Source organism: Oryza glaberrima, chromosome 2, assembly GCF_000147395.1.
Source record: "Oryza glaberrima chromosome 2, OglaRS2, whole genome shotgun sequence".
NCBI lineage: Eukaryota > Viridiplantae > Streptophyta > Magnoliopsida > Poales > Poaceae > Oryza > Oryza glaberrima.
In genome coordinates this window covers 31,241,362-31,259,722 of record NC_068327.1, presented here as the reverse complement: position 1 = coordinate 31,259,722, position 18,361 = coordinate 31,241,362, and the positions used below count along the sequence as shown (strand labels likewise).

At 42.9% G+C, this 18,361-nt stretch overlaps 2 protein-coding genes across 2 annotated transcripts; both read right to left on the bottom strand.

Annotated features, from left to right (window-relative positions):
* Nucleotides 1-100: 100 nt before the first annotated feature.
* LOC127761174 (uncharacterized) lies at nt 101-3,929 on the bottom strand. The gene is made up of 2 exons (XM_052285421.1): nt 3,739-3,929; nt 101-1,361 (listed from the first exon to the last, which is right to left on the bottom strand). Exon 2 carries the CDS (start codon nt 1,347-1,349, stop codon nt 312-314), a length of 1,038 nt encoding a protein of 345 aa, XP_052141381.1. The 5' UTR covers nt 1,350-1,361; nt 3,739-3,929; the 3' UTR covers nt 101-311.
* A 3,135-nt stretch (nt 3,930-7,064) lies between these two features.
* Nucleotides 7,065-9,882, bottom strand: LOC127763913 (WRKY transcription factor 72A-like). The gene is made up of 5 exons (XM_052288718.1): nt 9,268-9,882; nt 8,956-9,105; nt 8,273-8,710; nt 8,057-8,170; nt 7,065-7,952 (listed from the first exon to the last, which is right to left on the bottom strand). Exons 1-5 carry the CDS (start codon nt 9,880-9,882, stop codon nt 7,356-7,358), a joined length of 1,914 nt encoding a protein of 637 aa, XP_052144678.1. The 3' UTR covers nt 7,065-7,355.
* Nucleotides 9,883-18,361: the final 8,479 nt, after the last annotated feature.

Genomic DNA, 18,361 nt, shown 5'->3' with positions numbered 1-18,361 from the left:
AGCACTAAGCACAACTGAATATCTGAAGCTGGTGAGATCTAAAATCGATCCCCACTGGATTAATATTTAGCAGAGCTTCTGAATAACTGGAAATAAAGGCTACACAAACCGCACAAGATGGGTGCGGTATTTTCCTTTTCAACAATGAATGTGAGATGGCATACATTGAAGTGAAACAATGAGCTAAAAGGTTAAGACAACTACTTTGGTACATGATCATGAACAAGTAATTGAGGTTGAAATTGATGAATGCTATGCACCAGAGAACCAATTGTGCAATGTACTCCTCCAGTGGTAAAGCCCCTGTTGTCTCAATTAGCACCTAAGAACAACCTCTCGCGGTTTCTACGGCGGCGCCGACGCCGCCTCTCTGGTCTAACCATACTGGTGCTTCCGCCTCCGGCCATAACCAAATCATCCTCATCGTCGCCTTCCAAGGGGTAATGGTAAGGCGTGGTTGCATTTGCACCACTGCTCACCGCATAATTGTCCTCGGCACCGCCAGTTGTACCAATTGCATTCTGAAGCCTGTGGTTTTGATGATGCCGAGCAACTTGGCGCATTAGAAACATTAACATTCGTCTAGTGTTATCTGTCCCGTGTCCGTTGGCATTGTCATCCTCATCACTTTCTACATCATCTAAATCATCTTCATCTTCCAAGTCCAGCACATAATCACCGAAAACAATCGCCCTCCCCATAGTTGCTGTTATCGTACTGAGTGCATCTTGCCTCTCTCTTTCAATCTCTAGCAATCTCCACTTCTGTTCAAGGATGGGATCGACTTCCCTTGGCTTTGCAAGAGGGTGCTCTGACTTCACATGCTTGCGGAGTTCCTTGTAGGTTCCCACAAATGAGCAACCATCTTGCATGCATGTCCTCCTTTTCCCATTGAGATAACTTCGAGCTGGTTCTACTATAGTCCATCCCTTCACCTTGCCACGACACAGTGGACATGCAAGATCAACAGACTCATTTTTTTCACCTGCAATCAATGGCGTCGAGTCCAAGTTCGTGCCAACAGTGTTGGCAGGAAGTTCCTCTAGCAATGCACCCTTGGTGTAAGCCTTCTTGAATTGATCAAGGCAATTTGAGTGGCGGTGGCTAGTTCCACACATGTAAGGGCGACAACCTTTATCATGCGAAGAACAAAGGAGGAGAACAGCATTATGCGGGTATTCCATGCACACAGAGCAGTTGGCATCTTCCCAGTCCATCTTCTGTGCAGCTGGCAGAGTTTTCTTTCGGTTTGATTCTTTCATTGATTTCCAGCGGTACGAAGGGATGGGATACGGTGTGGATCTAAGCTGACGAGCCACATGCCTCCTTGCCCTTGCACTTCTTGCCATTTCTTCGGAAACCTGTCCAGAAAGAAACCATAACGTGATTTGCATGAATTGTTGATACAGTTGTTTTCTTATAAACAAAAACAGGCCAGGGATCTGCAAGGATATTAAAATACAATATAAACACAGAAATTAACCTTCTTTAGATTACAATTTTTTTTTTGACTGGGAAAACTACCAGGGCTTTGCCTAGTAGTGTAATTTCATTAAAGAGAGAAAATATGTACAAGGTTAATTCTTTATATTACAATTTAGCAAAACAAAAGGGAAAAAGATTAATCAACTTTGTCAAGAATGTGTTGAGGACTTTTTTTTGGGGGGGTGGGGGTGCGGGTCAGTAGGAGCTGCACAGATGGATCTTCCTTGGCCAAGTCAAAACATTTCCTGATTCCTTATCTGGTCATTTTCATCATTTGTCAAACAGAACACACAAGGCAACGTAAAAATGAACATGGCTTTATGGATGGATAGTTGAAGGGCGCAACTAAAATCATGAAACAAAAAACACAAATCACAACTGTCCAAGTTCCAAAGGCAGCAATTTCTGTTGGCATTGGAATCACCATTTGCTGCTCCATTGAATTGGCATAAGGAGGAAAGTTTAATATTTAACATGATGATAGGGATGAACCCCGCCACAGAGGCAGTGAATGTAGACCCTGATATAATCACATAATTAAACAAGGAAAAGAGGCATCCACACAGTTATCATTTTTGTGAGTCAAATCAAGCATATGAAACCAAGCAAACTTACTAAACTAAGGCTGCAAACTTATAAAAAAGAAGCAAGAAATAGCAAACTGGCATTGTACAATGTCAAAATGGAAAACGAACAAAAAGATCCTCCTTGGTTGTTGCAATTATACAAGAAAAACTCATGAGCAACATTACCAACCAATTGCAGCTTTACTCTTGCAGCAGCCTTCCTCCTTAAACCAAGTCAGCAAACTTAAGATCCACAACAATGACTAACAAGCAACCAAGGCAGCAGAAGTCACAGGTAGACTTTATGGGATCCAACCACAGAAGGGTAGGAACATAAACAAACGAATAGCAACAACCAAAGGCTTTTAAATAATCAAATCAATGAAGCACATTAGATGTGATCTACAATACCCATTAAAAAAGTCACACCTAAGAGCCAGATAAGAGATAAAGGGAAAACCAGTGGCCCACATGGAGCATGTCAGGACCCCTCCCAGATCTACCAGAATTAAAGAGAAACAAGGAACAACACATAACTTTTTAATTAGAGAGAATCAATTGATACTGCAATTGGGCCAAGGATTCCATCCTTTAAGAACATGCTAAGTAACCAGCACAAGAAAGGTATTTGAAGCAAAGGGCTTCTTTAAGTTTTACTTCAATCTTGATCCTCCTACCATGATTGCTAACACATGGATGGAGGTTGGCAAAAGGGTTTTCTTATGCCACAAATTGGTTCAAAATTCACCTCACCATTTTCAACTCAAATCAGTGACAAAAACACTTTCTTCTCCATCTAAAAAGTGCACCTTATCCACTGAATAGTGCATTATTAAATATTACCCGAGAAGCATCTTTCTTCGTTAACTTTAAGCAAAGAAATGAAAGGGCCACGGCCCAAGACTAGATAAGTGCTCACGATTTAACTAAAATGCTATCCGAAATGCTATTTTTTCTACGTTAATGGCATTATCAATGGGTACAAGGACAGTTCAGAAAATGAAGCTTTACTGCCAATTAAATTTCCTTACTACAGTACCTTCTCGCAGTAGATCATTTCCTACAAAATTGTTAATCACTACTACAACAATCAAAAAGCTTAAAAGCATCAACAGAAGCTCAAAAGATACATTAAAGGGTATTTTGCTACGCCATTGCGGCCAATCCTCCAATCTACACGCAAAGAATACACCGAGAACACCGCTCTCGTGCTACTGGTTCAATGACTAAAATTTTGACAATAGGAGGCCCCTTTTGCTCGCCCATCTTCGTTTTTAGGTCAAATACCCCAGCAATTGTAACCACAGTCACCTAAATCCTCACGGAGAAGGCATAATTCACCTTGATAAGATCAAATTAGGCCATCCAGTCTGAGATCCCCACCTAGACCACTCCCATCAGAGAGCTCCACAAAATTCGCCCGAAGGAGCGCCAAGAACCAGCCAGAAAACATTCAAATCAGCACCGGAACCCCCCAAATTCCCCCAAACCAAGAAGAATTCCTCCCATCCGCACCCAAATCACAGAGATAGAACCCCGAAACAAAGCTCCCTAGCCACCATTCCAGGACAAAGAACTTGGGCCTCGGCGCCTGGCGAACCAACCCACCACCAAGATACCCAACCAACCAAATCTGACATGTTCGAATCGGGACGAAGGGCATGGGCAGGGGGGCAAGGGCAAGTACCTAGACCCGGGGGGCGAGCGCCCGATGCGGGAGCGGAGGAGGTCAGCCGGATTCCGGCGGCGGTGAGCGCGAGGCCGCGACGGAGTTGGAGACGACGACGAGGAGGAGGAGAGCAGCAAACTGAGCGAGAGAGAAAATGGCGAAAGACAAGGACACCCCTAGTTAAGCCAAATTAACGAAAAAAAAACAAAACGAAAAAGAAAAAGAAAAAATGGTGCAAAAAATAAAAAGTGGATTAGAAAGGGGAGGAGACGCAAAGATTTTGGGCGGGTGGGCCCCACGTTTTTTGGTGCGAGTTCGCGTTGCAATTACAGTTTCGCCGCCTGTTCACCCCTGCGTGGACCCGGTCTATGCACCGGCTCCCTCCTCGGGCGGGCGGGAGCCGGGACGGAAGCCGGGGTCGCGGTGCAGTCCATGGACCGCGTCCACGCAAAAGCTGGGGTGACGAAACCGGCGGAGACGGGGGGTGCCTTCTACGGGACGTGTTGCGATTTTCCGTACACCGTTGAACTGTAGCACGTTGAGAGAGAGAGAGAGAAAATAAAATATAAAAAGGAATATTCCTCTTATAGTTTGTACTTTTATCGTAGGGTCGAGTAAATTTCGGCGTGTTAACCCGTATTAAACGGGAACAGATTCCTTCCCGCCGGTGGTCATCAACCTCTATGTAAAGTTAGTGAGTTCATAATTGGAACAGCTAAAATTCATTAATAAAGCTAGTGAGATTACAATTGGAACAGCTGAAATTAACCCCATGGATAAAATTCAGAATGTTTGTTTTATAACTTGGCAAAGTAGGAATGTCTCACTAAGCAGAGTTTTACTTGACCAGGCAACTATAATTTCCTCGCTGTCACTGCGTGATTGTGGTGGAAGACGGGGGGATTAGGTTGGAAGATTCTTGTAAACACGCATGAGAAACAAGCGAAGAAATAGCAGTAATGAGTTGGGATTAAATCAACCATATCCGATATATTCTGATCTGGGATAGGGTTGGATAATTGGATTGGGCTTGGCGTTTTTCGGATGGACCGAGAAGCGCGGCTCGCACGAGATCAAACCGAGATCGCTCGCTGCTCCTGCGATTCTGGATGGGTGGTTCAGGCTTCAACACTGAGTACTGAATTTTCTTCAGAGAAAGAGAGTTTGGTGGCTTTGGTGGTGGTGGTGGGGCGTGGGCGGTGGCTGATCACATGATCCGTGGGACTGTGGCTTTTGCTGGCGTATTGGTCCCCAGCCTCTCTCTCTCTCCTAACTCCTGCTCGAGGCTTCAGGCTAATGGCCCTGTGATAAAAGTTCAGAGAAGTTCAGTGTGGATTTTGGGGTTTTGTACTAATACTACAAGAAATTTCAGACTTTAGTGCTGATGAAAGTACATGCCAGGAGGGGATTTAACACTCGTGTAAGTACAAGCAATGACTGAGCTTAACGGAAAATAGGCTTAGTTACGCGAAGGACACTACTGCAAGAGAGCATAGGCATGTTCCAGAAATGGTCAGAACCATGTGACCAGAGGTGTTAGAATGATCAAAGGAAACAAGGGGTTGGAAGTTGGGACGTAGTACACCACTCTAGAGTCTGGAGAAGCTTGTCCGGAGCGTACAGTGATTGTTTTCCTCTATACGAATGTAATATGCGATCTCTGTTCTTCCTTGTTTAGTGATAACATTTCCCCTTTCTTTTTGGGTACCGAGACAACTTTGCCCTATATACCCCATATATAAGATATCTTACGGAACTGAAGAGTTAGCGGCTTAGCGTTCTCTCTGTGAAATTCCTCTTGGGCCTTACAGAGGCCTGCCGGAAGATCCTGTCCACCATACTGGCTTCTAATCTGCTACAACAGTCGCTTCATGCGCAACAATAGCTTGCAGGCATCGATCCGGCCTGCATCCTGATGGCCGCTACCAACAAGCTGGTTCGCTGCAACGGCCTTGACTTGCATATTGCATCCCCGGCCGCGCCAATCTCTACATACTCCCTCTGTCTTAAAAAAAAAAAAAAGACAAACACTAGATTTTTATATCAAACGTTTGACTGTCCGTCTTATATGAAATTTTTTTATAATTATTATTTTCATTGTTGTTAGATGATAAAACATGATTAATATTTTATGCGTGACTTGTCTTTTTATTTTTTTTTATAATTTTTTTAAATAAGATGTACGGTTAAACGTTGAACACGACAACTCGGGTTTGTCTTTTTTTGAAATAGAGGGAGTATGTTTTACAAGAGAAAGCTGAGCTGACGGCGCCAGATTGCTAATTAGTCAGGAGACAATGCAGAGTGCACAGTGCACTGCAGGCTTCCTTAATTTGAATGGTGCTAGACGAAGTTCTCAAACCGAAAAATCAAAAGGAAAAATGAGTTACGCGGAACAACTCTTGCACTGCAAGCAGTACAGCACAAAACAATACTTGCTGAATTCGTATGATATGTCTTAATTAATACTCCCTTCATTTTAGAATATAAGACTTTTTAGCATTATACATATATGTATACACATGTTAATGAATTTAAACGTATACATATGTCTATATTCATTAACATCTAAATAAATGTGGGTAATACTAAAAATTCTTACATTATAAAACGGATGAAGTAGTCATCAAGCTATATAATACTGGAAGCCAACTGATAATGCTTGATCAGCTACAGGTGTGACCCTGGCACAGTAGCACATACAGTGTTTCATAAATGATGCGATCCTGTCATGATGTAACCCTTACTATTTAAGCGAACCTCTTTGGACATTTGTTTTCTCAAACAGAAAAAATAATTGTCACAATATATATAGTTACAACCAGATCATGTGTATAATTAATAGACCAAATAATGAAAACTCTTTTTCATTAATTACATGTCTAGCCACTTACGTTGTGTAACATTATTTTATTCTAATACATTGATGTGCAATTGTTTTGCGCGTTAAAAAAATAAAAATAAATAAAAGGAGAGAGCAAAACAACCGATCAATTTAGACATAGGGACCAAATTGAAACCACTATTAAATGCACTGATATATCCACCGGTTAGCTTTTTTTCTCCAAAATTTAAAATGCCGGCAAACATTCTTGAATAAACCAAGGGCAAGTGTGAAATCGACTGCCCATAAGAAAATGAGAAATTTTATGGTTCTTAATAGAGCAGGTACCTACATTTTACACTAAAAATTTTGATACCTAATACCACCATATGCATCAAATTTTATAATAGAAAATATGGTAACTCCCAATAACTCCTTAAGTATGGTAAAATAACCATAAAAATGCTTATAAATGTAGTAAATAAAAAACTGTTATAGCACACAGAACTGAACCCCCACGGCCCTACTAATATAGGATACTACTTTGTATGATCTGAATATGATCGTACAACTTTGTTAATTAATAAAGACGATGAACAGATACTGTAATTTACGGTTAACAACAATTCGATCTGTTCCAAACAAAAAAAAACTGAAAAATTACAACGAAATCTCCCCGAAAAAATGTTTCCAATGTGTGATTTCCCCTAGTTTGATTTGTTTACACGCAATAATCCTAACTGATTTCCCAATCATTGAATCAATCTTGTCACATTTGATTAGCTAGTAACTAGTAATATAATTCTCACTACTACTCATGGGGTGGAAGTGATTCAACCACGCCCCACTTACTACTACTCTTGCCGCTGCTACTCTCGCCGTCTTTCCCCATGAAGTTGTTGATCGCCGCGGCGATCGCCGCCGAGAACTTGTTCGGGTCCGACATCACCGCGCCGACGTTCTCGGCCAATGCCGCCGGCGCCGGCTTGTCCCCGTCGCCGCCGGCGCTCCAGAACGGTCTCTTATTACCTCCGGCGCCGGCGAGCGGAGGGTGGTTCGGAGACCACGGGTACTTGCTGGAGCCTGGCGCTTGCGGAGCTAGCAGAGACGACGACGACGGCGAATTCCCGAACAGGTTGAGATGCTGCATGCCGCCGCCGCCGCCGGTGGCGCCCGGCATTAGCAACGGCGAGGCGGAGTTGAGCAGGTACGGGCTGAGGTAGGACGACGACGGCGCGGCGGAGGCGTCGGAGACGGAGGAGGAGGAGGTGGTGCTGGAGAGCAGCATGAAGGTGGCCGCGGCGGAGGTGGTGGACGCCATGGCGGTGGCGCCGACGGGGAGCGGGTGGTTGTGCGTGCCCTCGTACGTCGTCACCAGGATCGACATGTCCTCGAGGCATCTCTGCACCTGCACACAATCAAACGAGATCGATCAATCCATGCACGAACACACATGATCGTGCATGCAACCAATGCTAATCAATCTGAATTCTTGTCAGTTTCGATCGTCACCTGCTTCCGCACCGGGCAGCCCGGCGCGACGGTGCACCGGTAGTAAGCTCGCGGGCACGGGTTGCCCTTGGCGACCTTCTGCCCGTATTTCCGCCATTGGCACCCATCGTTCATCTGCACCGGTGCGACAACATCACAAGATCAATATTAGTAATTAGTACTCGTATCATGTACTGCACGCATGCACGCACAGATGTTGCATGCATTGTGTCTTACGGTGGGGCCTTGGCACCGGACTCGAACTGAAACCCTAGTTTTGCGGTTGGCCGGGTTGACGCTCTGGCTCGCGATGCCGCCGGCCGCGGCGAGCTCGCCGGCGGCCGGCGCCGCGCCACCCTGCACCTTGCTGCTCTCCAGCAGCGCGTACCCCCTCGGCGCCGGCCTGCTGCCGTCGCCGCCGATCATGGCCGCAGCCGCCGCGCCGTCGACGTCGTGCGGCCTTGCTTCCACCGCCTTCTGGTCGTCGTCGTACGACGACGACGCTCCCAGGCTAAGGGACAGCCCTAGATCCTCCTTGCCGTCGTCGCTGTCGTCGCTTCCGACAGAGCGCCGCCGCCACGCGGCCTGCTCCTTGCTCTTCGCCTCCGGGAAGCCGCCGCCGCAGCCGGCGGAGGCGGCGGCCGTTGCGCCGAGGGAGAGGAACACCTCGGTCTCCTACACGGAAATCGATCAAATCAATCACGAGTTCGCAAACAACAAGGCGTGACTTAATTGAGTAATATGGTAATTATGGTGTGTCACGTGGAAGAATAATTAAAGTCATGCACGAGATGAGCGCGCGAGCTAGAGCTAAGCTTAGTTTCAACATGGGTAGGCTCAATTGGATATTTAGCCTAGCTATAATAGCTAGCTAAATCAGCTTGGTTAAGCTAGCTCAGCTAATTAAGAAATTAAATCACCTTAGGCTCATCTGCTGCTGCCGGTTGCTGCTGGTAGGCGGCTAGCTTCATCTGCAGCTCGTAGTAGTCGCGCACCGTCTTGTCGACGACTCGCCGGAGCATCCGGTTCTCCTCCTTCATCCTCTCCATCTCCTCCTGCATCTCGCTGAGCTGAAGAAGCACATATATATGTCAACTCCAAATGGGAGCAAAGGACAAGAGAAATCTCCATCGATATTAATTCTATCTACTTGCATCACATCACCAGCTAATAGTATAATTAGGAGTTTTTATAATCGTCGGTAAGTTTAATTGTAGTACTGTGTATTGTACCTCATCTTGCGCCATGGGGGTACGGCTATCGCCTCCGTCGTCGCCTTCGCCGCCGGTGGCCTCTGTTACCATGTGCTTCTCTTCCGCGCTAGCTCCGGCTCCGTCGCTGTCGCCGCCATCGTCGTCGACGTTTGCTGCTGCAGCTGGTTGCTTGTCCTCCTCGATCATCTCTGCTTGTTGAGTCCTATATTTGATCTCCTCATTGGAGCCGTCTTCTCCTTGGTCCACAACCACTTCAACTACCTTCTCCTCCTCGCCGCCGGTTTCCTCTTTAGGGCCCTCTCGTTGCTTGACATCACCATCTTCCTCAGCTGCAGCAGCGGCGCCATCGCTGGCTTCGCGATCGCTGCCGCCGCCGCCTTCTTCTGGCCGTCTTCTCTCTGCCTCCAGGGAGAGATCTATGGCAGCTCTCTTCTTCTTGGATGACATGCTCCTGGCCTCTTTCTGGTTATCTTGTGTACCTTTGTCTCTCTTGGTACAGCTAAAATGGGGAACGGTCTTAAATCCTAATGCTACTTCTCCCGAGGCATCTAAGTCAATGTCTGGGTGTCTAAGACGTATTAAAAGGGCAATGAGGAGGGAAGACTCCTCCTTAATCCTATTATCCCATGTCATCTCATATTCAAGAAAATATATTGCCTTGACACACATGAATGCGTATATATACACGACCTTCTACACCTATTGATATTTTTTGGGGGCACACATGTCAGTGATGAATACAATATGAGGGTTTTTACGACTCGAGATGAAATATCAACGAGATGGGTTAATCTGAAGGAGTAGTGTGAATTGTGAAGTGCACGGTGGTGTGATCCAAATGACAAGGGATACCGAAGTCAAGTGGGGGCTTGGTCATGTGCATGATGGGAGAGAGCGCTTCTAACGCTAAGGGGATTAGTATTGTATGGAGCCCAGGTCAACTCTTGGAATTTCTTCAGGGCCGCTATCATCACGCACCTTAGTTTCCCCATTACCAAAATGACAGATTAAAATGTGAGCTATATATACATTAATATTTTCTTTTCATATGTATAAATCTAGCATTCTAGTTGCACAATGTCAACTTTCAATGCCATGTTTAGTACTTTTATAGAACTCGCTCGCGCTATAAATTGAACTGTTGACTTGTGTATGTGACTATAATTTAGTATCAAGTGGCTCGCAAGCACTTCATTTCATGGAGAATATAGCTGTCTACAGCACCTTAGGAATTGAGTAAAACAACATGCAAAATTTTTTTTGATGATATATATGTGTTAGACAATATAATTCGTTCATGACCTTTATATAATTCTCATGTAATTAAGGAGTGCTCTTGATTGAGGTTGCTAGCTAGCTTGTATGCAAACCTAGCAAAACCCAAAAATTAGTTAGAAAAAAAAACCTAAGGTGTTACCATTTTGTTTTCTAAACGCATGCATTAATTGTGACTCACAACACTTAGTGTATATATATGCTTCGATGTCTTAAGTCGGACCTCTGCAATGTTGACTCATGGCATGCCATCGTCTGCATCCTGTAAGATGATAGCCATTTCAGTGCCTTAATCTGATCTCCTTCTATAGCTCACCGATGACCGAAGATTTATACAGTATAATGGAAAACTAAGGCCGGACTAGCAGTTGCGTCTCCGTATAAAATCTCGAGTCAACTTGTTTGGGCCACACAGAATTTCAGTAACAATGTATAGTTATTATTTTATGCCAACTATCCTCTCTTCTGTATTATAATACACCTTTGATCCTGATAATTTTTTTCTCTAGCTCTTCGATCGTCATGATGATTGAGGTCAACTGGTTGTTGGAACCAAAAACTGGCTAATATATAAGCTGTTCTCTAATTGGACGTTGGACTTGGAATAGATCTCAAGATTCTCATTACCACCAGCAATGCAACAGACATATATATTATGAATGTTAATTACATATTATGGATAATTAATGTTCTTACTATTAATTAATCTCACTGCTAATGTAATGTATATGCATGCAACATCTATCTTATATCGTTTTCTTTTTTGAAACAACCTATCTATCGATCTGACTATGCACAATAAGTAACAGTTTTTTTTGGTTAGAAAACTCAGCTCCTCGTGAGAGGAGGAGCCCCGTACGAAATCCCAAGACGTGGCTTCGGGATCAGGCATTGCATCGATATGGATAACACTTACAAGGGCTAGAATTAATCAACATTTCACAACAAGACACATGTACTGCTACAAGCAAAGAGTCGTAACAAGACGTAGTTTTCTTGGAATTCTAGTGCGTGTGTGCTTGTTTTTAATTTAATTTTATGGTCTTCCCTAGCTTGTAACGTCTCATCAGCCGTCGCCGTCGTCGTCGTTTATTTCGGCGGTTGCACGGCCGGCGACGACCGGAGTGCTCATTGGACTAGCCTGAGAGTAGTGTAGATGTGTGTCGGCCATGGCGTTTTCCGGTTTTCCACGGGTCCGTTTCAGGTAGATGTAGGCATGTTCAGACGTACTGATCGTGTTAAATTCCAGATGGAATTTTAATTGCAGCATTAGTCTCTGTGCGATTTGATTTTCATGTGTATTACGTGTGATCGGTTTGGATTCTTATGCGTGTCACTTACGTGCGCACGCAACAGGAGAGTTCGAACACGTACTACCAGGTGTTTAGTTTTGACGTACGTCGAATTAACACGCGGTAATTAACGTACCGGTGAAAATGCTCTAGCATAGTCAAAGGTATGGAATCTTTCAACATCTTGTCGAGTGGTCTAATTTGATCGTTCCATTATAGCGACCATGGTTGATATTCTTCAGTAGCTAGCAGTCTTAGCTTGTTGGTTTTCTCCAGCTAGATCAACGATGTGATATTTTCTTGACCTCATCATTAATTATTTTCTTTCTTTCTTTTTCATTCGAGACAAGGAGAATATATCCGTAGAGTAAGTTTCAATGTACGGCGTGTTTAACTCGATGCCAATGTTATTGTCACCATTAACTCGATCCCAAATGTAATTGTCACCTACACTAGTCATGCACACGTTTCGGTACTCTAACATAACACGACTGCAAAGTAATTAAGCTGTCAAATTAGTTCACACCAACTGGTGTACTGCTTTGTAGCCACTAACGCCGGGGCCCAGAGTAGTACTGCGCTAAGGTTTTTCAGTCATCAGGTCTTACATGTCGTCGAGAGGCGACACGTACGTGCCTATATTATCACCGATTGAAATTCTCTCACATAACTTTCCTCCGATGTGGTGGCTGATATATGAACTCGAGAGTGGTGGGGTCTAAATGTTATTCACGGTGAACGTATAATAACGTAATGTAAGATCAAAGTGTGTTTTGATTCTTATTCTGTGATGAACAATTGGCATCTGTGATTATTGGTTTTGATATTTGGAGATTATCGTCGAAGTGGTTTTAGAGATAATCAATTTTCAGGTGGTGATCAGATTCACTGTTATTTTATGTGACCGGTCCGACCGGGTGGTGTATGCCGGTCAGACCGGTGGTGATCGAGCGGTCAGACCGGCCAGCCCGCGGTCTGACCGGCCGACGCTATGTCGGTTTCGGTTTTGGGTTGTTTCTTTGGATATTCATGATTGTTTCATGGTTATGGCTTTTAGATGGATACTATACGTATGTAATACTGTTGTTTGCTAACAATGAGTCAAGTTGGGGATAGCTTGGTATCGGAATATGGTTTCTTTGTTTATTTCATGTGTAGGTGACTCGATGCCTCGGGAGAGTATTTGCGGTGATGGACCGGGAGTCGGCTTGGTGGTAAGACGATGTCTGTGGTGGTCAGATATCATGTGGGATACTAAGGCTAGAGTTGATGCACGTGGTTGGTGAAGATTCCATATGGCATACGATGGAGGTATTGTGTGCGTATAGGATGCGGAGTCGAATTTGGAAGGAGTCCAAATTTGGTACAATTGGTTATGTAAAGTTTGTGTCTTGTACTAGAGGGTTTCCTAAGGTGTTTAGGACTCTTAGTATGAGTTTGGTTCGTGGCTTTAGGCTGCCTACCTCATGAATAAATAGAGGGGGAGCGTGAGTCTTCCTGGTATCACTTTTGAGAGCAATTGAGTTGCTAGTTTAGTTAGGGTTTCGAGTTTAGTCGAGATTTTTGTAAGGAGTGCTGTTGGTGCACTTTGTAAACATAGAGAGAAGTAATAAAGTTGTCATCTATTTTGAGAGTTCTTCGATTTGTGTTTCATCGGGTTTCGGCGGTCTAATCGGCGACATACCGGCGGTCAGACCGGCGGCAGGCAACGGTCAGACCGACGGAGGAGAGGCGGTCAGACCGGCGGCGACTTCACACGCGGCAGGCAATCTTCAGGCAGTTGGACCGGCGGATCAACACCGGTCAGACCAGCGGCACGAGCTCGGTCAGACCGGCGGATCAACCTCGGTCAGACCGATCTACATCGAATTTGAGGGTAACTTTTATTTCCGCTAAAAGTTTGGGTTTTGGGGTATATCAACCATTCACCCCCCCTCTGGTTGGCTTAGTTCTTGTGATTCGATCCTACAAGTAGTATCAGAGCTTTGTTTGCTACTTTGGATTTTAACCGATCTAGAGTTTTTGCCATGGCTGCTTCTAATAAGTTTTCAACTAAGCCTCATATTTTCGATGGAACGGATTTTTCTCATTGGTATAGTAGGATGCAATCTTACATTATGGCTGAGAATTATGATATTTGGAGAAAAATTTCTCTTCCTTATGTGATTCCTGAAGTTATTAATACTGCTGCTGAAAAAACTGCTTTTGAACTGAATTGCAAAGCTCGCAATATTTTTTTGAGTGGGATTTCTCATTCGGATTATGATTGTGTTGCTCATCTTCAAACTGCTCATGAGATTTGGGTTGCTTTGAATAATTTTCATTAAGGTACTAATAACATTAAAGAACTTCGTCGTGATCTTTTCAAAAAGGAGTACATTAAATTTGAGATGAAACCTGGAGAATCTTTGGATGACTATCTTTCTAGGTTTAATAAAATTTTGGGTGATCTTAGATCTGTTGATTCTTCTTATGATGCTAATTATCCACAATCTGAGATTTCTCATCACTTTTTGAATGGTCTTGACATGTCTATTTGGGAGATGAAAATTACATCTATTCAGGAGTCTGTGAACATGTCTACTTTGACTTTAGATTCGCTTTACACAAAACTGAAAACTCATGAGATGAATATTCTTATTCGTAAAGGTGATTCTAAGTCTAATGCTTTGGTTTCGTCTTCAACTTCTTTGGATGTTGGTGCTTCTTCATCGAAGTCTTATGTTCTTACTTTATTTAATGCCATGTCCGATGATCAACTCGAACAGTTTGAGGAGGAGGACTTGGTTTTGCTATCTAACAAATTTTCTCGAGCTATGAAAAATGTTAGGAACAGGAAGAGAGGAGAACCGAATCGTTGTTTTGAGTGTGGTGCACTTGATCATCTTCGCTTGCATTGCCCTAAGCTTGGGAGAGTCAAGAAGGAAGATGATGGTAGAGTCAAAGAGGATGACGTGAACAAGAAGAAGAACATGAAGGAGAAGGAGAAGAAGAAGCATTGCATGCAGTGGTTAATTCAAGAACTCATAAAAGTTTTTGATGGATCTGAAGATGAAGATGAGGGCAAAGGTAAGCAAGTTGTTGATCTAGCTTTTATTGCTCGTAATGCAAGTTCTGATGTTGATGAATCTGATGATGATAATGAAGAAAAGCTTAGTTATGATCAATTAGAATATGCTGCTTACAAATTTGCTAAGAAACTTCAAACATGTTCTATTGTGCTTGATGAGAAGGATCATACGATTGAGATTCTTAATGCTGAAATTGCTAGATTAAAATCTTTGATTCCTAATGATGATAATTGTTAATTTTGTGAAGTTTTATTTTCTGAAATTAATGCTTTGCGATATGTCAATTCTGTTAATTGCAAAAAAAAGGAATTTGAGATTGAAAAATCTAAAAAGTTGGAGTCTTCTTTTGCTCTTGGATTTGCTTTACATGCTCGTGTTGTTGATGAGTTGATTTTGACAAAGAACGTTTTGAAAAAAAAATACAAAGTTGCTTTTTGTGCAAGTTCTTTGGTCAATGCTTCATGTGCAAATAAGGCAAAACAAAACAATAGTGTTTTGATTTCTCAAGATTGTTCAAAGTGTGTTTTGAATGAGTTGAAGTTGAAAGATGCTTTAGAGCGTGTTAAACACATAGAAGAAATTGTTAAACAAGATGAGGTGAAATTTTTGTAAGGAGTGATGTTGGTGCACTTTGTAAACATAGAGAGAAGTAATAAAGTTGTCATCTATTTTGAGAGTTTTTCGATTTGTGTTTCATCGGGTTTCGGCGGTCTAACCGACGACATACCGGCGGTCAGACCGGCGGCAGGCGGCGGTCAGACCGGCGGCGACTTCACACACGGCAGGCAATCTTCAGGCGGTTGGACCGGCGGATCAACACCGGTCAGACCGGCGGCACGAGCTCGGTCAGACCGGCGGATCAACCTCGGTCAGACCGGTCTACATCGAATTTGAGGGTAACTTTTATTTCCGCTAAAAGTTTAGGTTTTGGGGTATATCAACCATTCACCCCCCCTCTGTTTGGCTTAATTCTTGTGATTCGATCTTACACGTAAGAGAATTTGCTCCCTATTATCAGTGAGTTCGATCGCGAATAGATAAGAGATAATTCTAAACTATCTCGAGGGACGTCATCTCGTTGTTAGAATTTCATTTAAATAGTTATGAAATATTTTTGGAAGATCAATAAGATGGATTAATATGTGATAGATTACTCCACAAACATATGCAATGATAGATTCAACTTTTATAAGTTAAAAAATACAAATTTAATTGTGAATATACATTAGTTTGATTAGTTATTTTTGTTGTAACTTGTGAGAGTTGAATTATAGCTTGTATATTTACGGAGTAATATATCACATATTAATTTATCTTTTTAATTTTTTTCATAAATATTTAGATGGCATATAGACAACATGAGGATATGTTCTTAAGAGTTTAATATTCACTTCTCGAATAAAATTAATTCTCTTCCCACATGCCTTCAACAAAATATTGTACTCCAATAGTACAAGACCAGTAGTAACTAACTCCCTTGGTAATAAACTGCTTAATTAGCACGGCAACCGATGCATGTAAACAAAACAAGGTTCAACTTGAACTCTGCTCATAGTCGTCGTAGCCCAAAGCAAAATGGATCGGAACGACCAATCACGTGCAAATCTACTAGAAGTTCTACTGCTAGCTACTCTGCAAGCTGCAAGCTGCATCGATCCTTCGCATGAACGTGTACAGCCCCTGATTGGCCATGATATTTGAAACGATCTGATTGGCCATGTTGCAGATCATTAGAGTTTACCTTTCTGGGATTAGTAAAAATTTATTCACAAGTGGTTTTTGCTCCCTTGTGATCCATTTATGACGTTGTGGTTAGTTATGCCATGGGTTTGAGTGCAGATTTGGATTGGGTTCAATTCGGTACGTTATACTCCCCGTCCTAAAACAAGTGCAGTTTTGTACTATTTACGTTCAACGTTTGACGTTGAATGTTCGTTTTATTTGAAATTTTTTTATTATTAGTATTTTTATTGCTATTAGATGATAAAACATAAATAGTACTTTATGTGTGACTAAATATTTTTAAATTTTTCGTAAAATTTTCAAATAAGACGGACGGTCAAACGTTGGGCACGAATATCCACGGCTGCACTTATACGGATGTAGTATTTAAATTTGTGCAAATGGATTAGTAGCTACCTAGGGCTCTCGGTTTCCGAGCCACCAAGTGATCAGCGATGCATCACGATTCGTGCTGGGGTAAACCGGCTCGGTCCGATCGATGCACACAGGTTTAATTTGGGCCAAGTACGAGTCGGGATAGGGGTCGGTTTGACCCTTGTTTAGCCTATCAACCCCGTCCCAGGTCGAGGCCAAATTAGCCTCTAATTAAACAATTCGCCATCTAATAAACGCACGGTGTCCGGGCCCACGAGTCAGTGACTCGCTCTAGCTGGACGTGACAAGTTGCACGCTCTCAAAGCTACTAGCAGCAGCTACCCATAGGGTAGTTTCACCTATTGCGTGCACTCCATTTATAACACTGTTACCACAGTAGCCATGGCGTGTGCAAGGTGAGAGATCGTCGTGGACCTAATGGCTTAGGTGACCAATGAGGTCGAGCGGCAAGAACTGACTGGTAGAGATGATCATGTGATAGCCTATCAGAAAGCACCAGACAAGGGAATATGTCAAACATTTCGGGCTCTGGGATAGGTGACAGCTGTGACATACTCCCTCTATTCCGAAGAAACTTAACCTAGAACTATAATATAATACTAATATAATCTAGTATAATAAATCTAAAAAAAATCAATCTAGAATTAGAATGTGACATAATCTAGTATGTCTATATTCATTATACTACATTATATCATATCTCAGTCCTAGGTTGAGTTTTTTTGAGACGAAGGGAGTATATGATCGAGCTCTAGGAATTGAAACTTTTATAAATAGTTTAGCTTTTTATTCAGATTCTAAGATAAAATAAATAGAAGTCAGAAACCGAGAAATTCAGCTTCTCAAGAATCTCATAAGTTAGCTACCAATGACTACTTCTCAAAACTTTAAGCTCATCCAAACAAATCCTAGGACACGAAGAGAGAGAAGTTTGGCACTACAGTAAACTGCACCCACAGATCGTTGTTGTTGGCCAGTTGTTTCGGCGTCACGGAGACCGTGCACGCACGCACGCACGGACGGACGCTGTCCGCTGTGGCTGAAGCGACAAGCATCAAGGCTCTATAAAGTGAAGTAATAGTGCCCTAGATATATAGGCCTAGGGCTGATTTCATATTTGGTGAATGGTGAAACAAATTCCATGCTGATACGATCGAACATTGAAGTCGTGCGGATTATCTAAGCGGAAAATGACCCTTGATTTTGACAATAATAATTAAGCAGAAGATTGCATGTAGCCTAGTGGCTACAATGACCTGAGTAGTACCCCAAGGTTCTGAGTTCAAATCTTCTATGGAGCGAATTTGTTGTTTGCAGGACTAAATTCCCTATTTCAATGGATGCATATATCCGGTT